Source organism: Liolophura sinensis, chromosome 7 (genome assembly GCF_032854445.1).
Source record: "Liolophura sinensis isolate JHLJ2023 chromosome 7, CUHK_Ljap_v2, whole genome shotgun sequence".
Classification (NCBI taxonomy): Eukaryota; Metazoa; Mollusca; class Polyplacophora; order Chitonida; family Chitonidae; genus Liolophura; species Liolophura sinensis.
Genome location: NC_088301.1, coordinates 40,195,455 through 40,201,308, shown reverse-complemented (window position 1 = coordinate 40,201,308; position 5,854 = coordinate 40,195,455). Strand labels below are relative to the sequence as shown.

Sequence of the window (5,854 nt, the reverse complement as noted above, 5' to 3'; positions counted from 1 at the left end):
AGATAATCAAGTCTTGAAAATGACATGAACGTTTTTTTTTTTTTTGTTTCTTTTTAATGTGCCGACATATACGTATGTAGCTGCATGTCTCTTTCCCACGTTACACCTGCTGCTCACCCTATTTTCTATTTTACCCGTATTTACTACCAAAATCAACCTTTTGTTCCACTTACGCTGTAGTCTGGTGCATCCATATAAAGGGTCATTACTGCACCCCCACAGCTTTCACCTCAGTGCGGATCATCACGCAAGCTGTCCTGTGCATGTCATGCATAAAGCCTTGAACAACCCGGGAATCGTTCGACAGTATATGAATTATGTCCAGTGACCAGCATGTTAATACGGTCTTCTGCCATACAAGAATGAGCAGGTTCTTGTCATTGACATGACTGTCGAGGAGGCCCTCACACCGTACTTAATGCCCAAGTTTCTATAATGGACTTGTACGAATGTCACAAGCTGGACCTACCATGCAGTTCAAATTCACCAATAAACGGGCCATGTTTCAAGTACAAGTAAAATACTGTAGAAGTGAATGCGTCAACCAGTATTAGGCCAGCTGCATGCGCATGTTTTAGTGATTTGTGTGAAGAGTCCTCGTATCTGCATAATCGGTCGTAGGTGGAAACAGCTGCTCTTGAACTATAACCCTTTTTGACTGTTTAAATAAACAGAATGGATACTATCCCACTCCCACGCCGCTCCTCTGCCTATCCACGTGTGCGTGTATTCCTGTAAACCTTTTCAATGTAATATCGATCTGCCGCTATAATGACCTACGTAGCACTAGACGTTTCATGTAAACATAAATGTTCCCGGATAACCTTGGCGTTCATGGACAAGCTTAGCACAGTGCAACACGAGAAAATGTCAAGAATTTGTTGTTGAGTGGCCATTACAAAAAAACGTCGGCTTTTTGTCAAGACTGCCTTCAGAACACACCACTACACATAAATGTATATCACTCTACCTCGAGGCGGAGAACGATTTTCTGAGGCACCTTAATCGTGCGTATCTACATAATCCTACAGACCTTACGAAAGTTAACAGGCTGTAAAGGCTCTATATATCGTACGACTATCGCGAAATAAAGCCGAGATGTCAGTTAGCTTTAGTGCATGAACGGGGTTGGGTGCGGGAAGCGACATGACCTTGTTCAAGGTTTCGTGCTGGAGGTCGACCTGGCAGTATTCAACACCAGCTGTTAGTCTCCACTGAATTAATTCATCAACCTGGGACAGCCGCACTTGGGTCCTCCAAGGACTTAGAGATCCTTTGGAATACTTCAAATCAGGCTATGGGGTTGACGGATTATTCAGTCTAATGAAACAACTTTCCGCAGTTTGTAGTTCCTAACAGTTGGTTTTCCAAATGCGAATTGAAACAAAGCATACTCCATTTGGACTTCAAATTCCCAATGCCTCGAAAAGAAGAGGTTTTAACATGCATGTAACTAACATAATTAATGCCTCAACCAAAAGGAAGACACTATAGAACAAAATCGTGTGTTTACTTTTAACATAAAACAGGTTTATTATTTCTTTTCACCTATAAAAAAATACCTCTGGACATACAATAAGCAGAGCTTGAAACCCCACAATAAATAGTTTGTAAGCATGGGAGATGACACTTGCAGTCAACTCACAAGCCAATAGTTTATTTTCTATTTACAACACATTGATCACACATACCCACACACATGCATACAACACTGAAATAATTTAGAGTGGACGCAACGCATGTACATGAATGGCAATTCAAAACAGAAAAGAACTAACAAGAAAAAAAAAATGGTAAAAATGAGATAAAATTGAATAAATTAATGAAACGATGATGTGAATATCTTGAAATGTAAAATGAATCTTGCAACGTCCACATTGACAATAACGTGAGAGCTTTCCATTCAACAGACAAGCATCCAGATGAAAAAAAACCCAATCACTCAAACACCTCTTGCACCTTAATTTACTAGCACCCATCACACATATTTACACATTATACATTGTACAACCTTCTGTTTCGACTTGGTCATTAATTTGCATTGATTTTTGCTTGGAAAATAAAATGGCATCCTATCACGCTTATTTCTTTAAGGTCTTACATAGTATGCCATTTTTTTTTTGTTTTTTTTTTTTTATTTGTCTTGGAATCTTGAGTAAAGTCATTTGGCACCATTGCATAGTTCATGTTTTCCTCCATATAAATATACATTCACAGTCCTCAAACAATATTTTGTCTAAGGATGTAAATCAACAGATCCACAATATTCCAAACAGTCCTGATTGGCATCAGTCTTTGCACTGGCAGTGTTTGAGCTGTGGAAGCTGACGACTGGAGTTTTCCAGTCAGTTCATGGGCACTGTCCTGCTGTAAACGCTTGTAGGCCACGTTGGAAAGGCCCATAGAGCAGTCGACATGGGACCACCTGATCTCACACAGGCTTCCAGGAGCATGCCTATCACAGATGTAGCTAGGATTCTAGAATTTCACTAGACTTTACTTCATGGTCATATACTCTCTGTACTGCTGGTAGCAGATGCCAGATCCACTAATCGCTGGTCCAAAGAGCTTCGTCTTACACAAGTCTTCCCAATCTGCATCCACGGATGTTCTAAAATGTCCTCCAGAGAAGGCCTGTCTGATGGTCGGATGGATAGACACTTCCTGACAAGATCTTTTACTTCTGAAAAACCAAAAGGACGTTGGGTTCAAATTTCTTCCTCAGAATTTAGGGGAATATATTTGAATGTGTATATTTTATATACACACTGACACACAATACAGTGTTAGCAAATATATGGAAATAAATCAAGATAGAAGTAACAGCAGTAATCATGAATCTATGCACACATTTGTAACAGCTCATATGGCCTTTCAGTTTTTCCTGATTAAAGTATGGGGAGTTAAGTCCTGTAGAGACAGGATAGGAGACACTGACCTGCTGAACATCTGCCTCGGAATGCAACTTCAGCCTTCATGATCTGTTCATCTTGTTCGAAGGGGATGTCACCGCAAATCATATCAAACAAGAGGATGCCAAGTGACCATACTGCAGCAGATCGGCCATGGTAACGATGGAAGCGAATCCATTCAGGTGGGGAATACACACGGGTTCCTGTCAAATACAAATTGAACATTCACTTAGAATTAAAAATCACACTCAGTCCAGTCTATTACAAATTTGCTCAGGATATGGAGTAAGGGCAGGTGAAAAAAAGATACCTTATCTCCTAATCTGATGCGACTGCTAATGCAAGTTGTTCTTAAGCTGCCAGTAATACAAATTGCAAATTGTGCTCTTGGAGTGTATATTCACAATACCTCCATTGCTAGCTATAGTTAACAGGATAATGCAAGTTAACACACATGTTCATTTTTCAGTTCTGCAACAGTGGCCATGAATTTAACTATTGTATTAATGCACGACTCAATGTTGTCTGGTTCCAGTGCTCTAACCAAACCAAACTGATTATCTGCTAGCTAAAATACTAGATCTTCTGAAAAAACAAAATTATGACTAGCAACCTAATATGAGAGATCACCTCAACTGGACGTCAGAAATGTTCATTATATTTCCCAATCATAATGGTTCAAGTGTCACAAATTTGTTAGAGACATTAAGTGACTTACCATCAAAATCAAGGTAAACTGTGTCCTTCAAGAAAGCTCCAGATCCAAAGTCAATCACCTTTAGCTGACCAGTTTTCATGTCCACTAGAATGTTCTCATCCTTTATATCACGATGTACCACACCAGCTCTATGTATATCCATTGTAGATTGAATGATCTGTCGGAAGAAATCTCTGCTCACATCTTCACCAAGTGGTCCCTTTTCCGTGATATAGTCAAACAAGTCCTTAACACTTTCAGGTTTCTCCATCACAATAATAACACTATCACTTTTGTCATAAAAATCCAGCATTTTAATTACCCCATCCAAATGGGATACTTTTTTCAGTAAGCACACTTCCAGTGGTACAGATACACCATTTATCTGTTGAAATAAAAACAACAACATTAGAACTTCTGTATGATAAATTGGTAAATAATATTTTAAACATATAACGAAACAAACTGTGACCCAGTACGATGGAACACTGAAAGAGCAAAAAAACTTCTACGTTTAAGTCCATGTCGATTCTTATAACAAAAAAATAAAAAGGGTTCCATTCAAAAGAAAGACTACAAGACAGGATAAATTTTGGCCTGTCTGTACATGTCACACGAAAAGCTACTCTTGCGTTTACAAAATTAGTTACTTGCGCAAGAATGAAACAGGCTGTGCCACTCAAAGAACATGTGGATGACTAGGAATAGTGTAAAAACATGGATATCTGCATTCAACAGTTAACTGGGCATGCCCAGAGAAATCTACATCATGTAGGCTACATGTTTTAGTTGAGAAAAGCCTACATAACAACTAAAGAGCAGGCACATTTCAACGACAGGAATTAAAACGCCTAAGTTAGTCTAATGTAGAATTTGCGAGTGAACAGTATATGCCTTTTCAAAGTATGCTTCCCGCTTGGGCGGTAAAGCCCTACTTGGCAAGCTGCCAAGTCCCGTCTGGCGAACATGTTTTACACATTACTCAAACATAACCCGTAACCCTAGGTCTACATACCTGTCCCCACTCCGTGACTTTCTGCTTTGAAATGTGTTTAACGGCAACCTGAAAAAGAAAATTAATCTTTCATTAGAAACGGACACTTATTTTCAGAACGACGGGTAATACTGAAAATCTCGAAGCTGACTCGCTTAAATGGGTGGGCTATCTTCCAAGAAACACGTTCACCTACCGGTAAGCCATCACGGCGTCTAGTGCCCGAGTATACGGTCCCAAAACCACCACTGCCTAGTACAGGTCCAAGGGAATAAGCCTTCTCGAAGGTTTCCTTTTCCCGAACTGTAATAAAGAACAAGAACACAAGTTGAAACAACCAGGAGAATAGCAACAACCGCAGAACAAAATACACAAATGGCGGTCCAGTCGGAAAATCGTAGCAAAACACCGCAATGCTTTACAAGGAAACCTACCGTGTCGTTCTTTCTCCGTATGAAATCCCATATTACATGCGAAAACATTCAAACTAATCTTTCTCGCAAGCATGGTGTGTAAGGTAAATATCCAACACTCTTGCTCTGTTGCGAGTATACAACCGAAGAACTTCACGAGGGTCGTCCTTACGAGTTTCTCGTTGTGAGTGAGTCTGGCCCTTTCAAAATACACAGCTCCTGTTATAAACGTTTGAACCAGCATTGTTGTGGGGAAATTAGCACAATATTCATACACCGTCTGGCGCGCATAGTAAGGGGGAGGCTGCTGGCATGTTGCCAAATAAATATTTCACGAAAAATTACATCAATATTGATATATAAATTATTGTGTGCGATTTTGATATCATTATGAAGTGCAATTTTGTTTTTGGACATTATACAAAAGTAAAACATAAAGCTCAGACATAGATCTACTTTATTTCGCGCAGGCCTAACTACACCAGGTCAGTCAAGTACAGAGCTGGCACCAAGCCAAGAAAACTGCCCAGGTTCAGGCGAACTCAGCATTCACTGCATTCCATTTAACCAGCCACCAATCAACATCCAGCCAGAGTCCTACATTCGACGTCAGAGCCAATGGGCTTTTTTCTTTTTCCCTCCATCTGTTACTAGAACGTGCTGTAGTGGTTACATTGTTCAACGAAAAAAGCGGAAAGCGGGAAAGGAGTACGGCAATTTAGCGGGAATTTACTACTGTGTTTTCTGAGAATCCCACAACTTTGAAATATAAAATGATTATAAGCGTACCAGTGCCTCAATGTGCACAAGGCGACAATAGTTGAAAATCGCAGTAATC

At 39.9% G+C, this 5,854-nt stretch overlaps 1 protein-coding gene across 1 annotated transcript; it reads right to left on the bottom strand.

The window, feature by feature from the left end:
• Window positions 1-1,501: 1,501 nt before the first annotated feature.
• Window positions 1,502-5,223, bottom strand: LOC135470159 (serine/threonine-protein kinase pim-3-like). The gene is made up of 6 exons (XM_064748937.1): window positions 5,038-5,223; window positions 4,800-4,906; window positions 4,625-4,672; window positions 3,631-3,994; window positions 2,939-3,115; window positions 1,502-2,683 (listed from the first exon to the last, which is right to left on the bottom strand). The coding sequence occupies exons 1-6, from the start codon at window positions 5,108-5,110 to the stop codon at window positions 2,508-2,510; spliced, it is 945 nt and encodes a 314-aa protein (XP_064605007.1). The 5' UTR covers window positions 5,111-5,223; the 3' UTR covers window positions 1,502-2,507.
• Window positions 5,224-5,854: the final 631 nt, after the last annotated feature.

Bases quoted from the DNA above. Each gene is read 5' to 3' on its own strand.
- LOC135470159 (XM_064748937.1), bottom strand. From the start codon at position 5,110: ATGCTTGCGAGAAAGATTAGTTTGAATGTTTTCGCATGTAATATGGGA. The intron at 4,907-5,037 runs GTAGGTTTCCTT...TCTTTATTACAG, and splicing joins TACGGAGAAAGAACGACACG to TTCGGGAAAAGGAAACCTTC. The intron at 3,995-4,624 runs GTATGTAGACCT...TTATTTCAACAG, and splicing joins AAGTCACGGAGTGGGGACAG to ATAAATGGTGTATCTGTACC.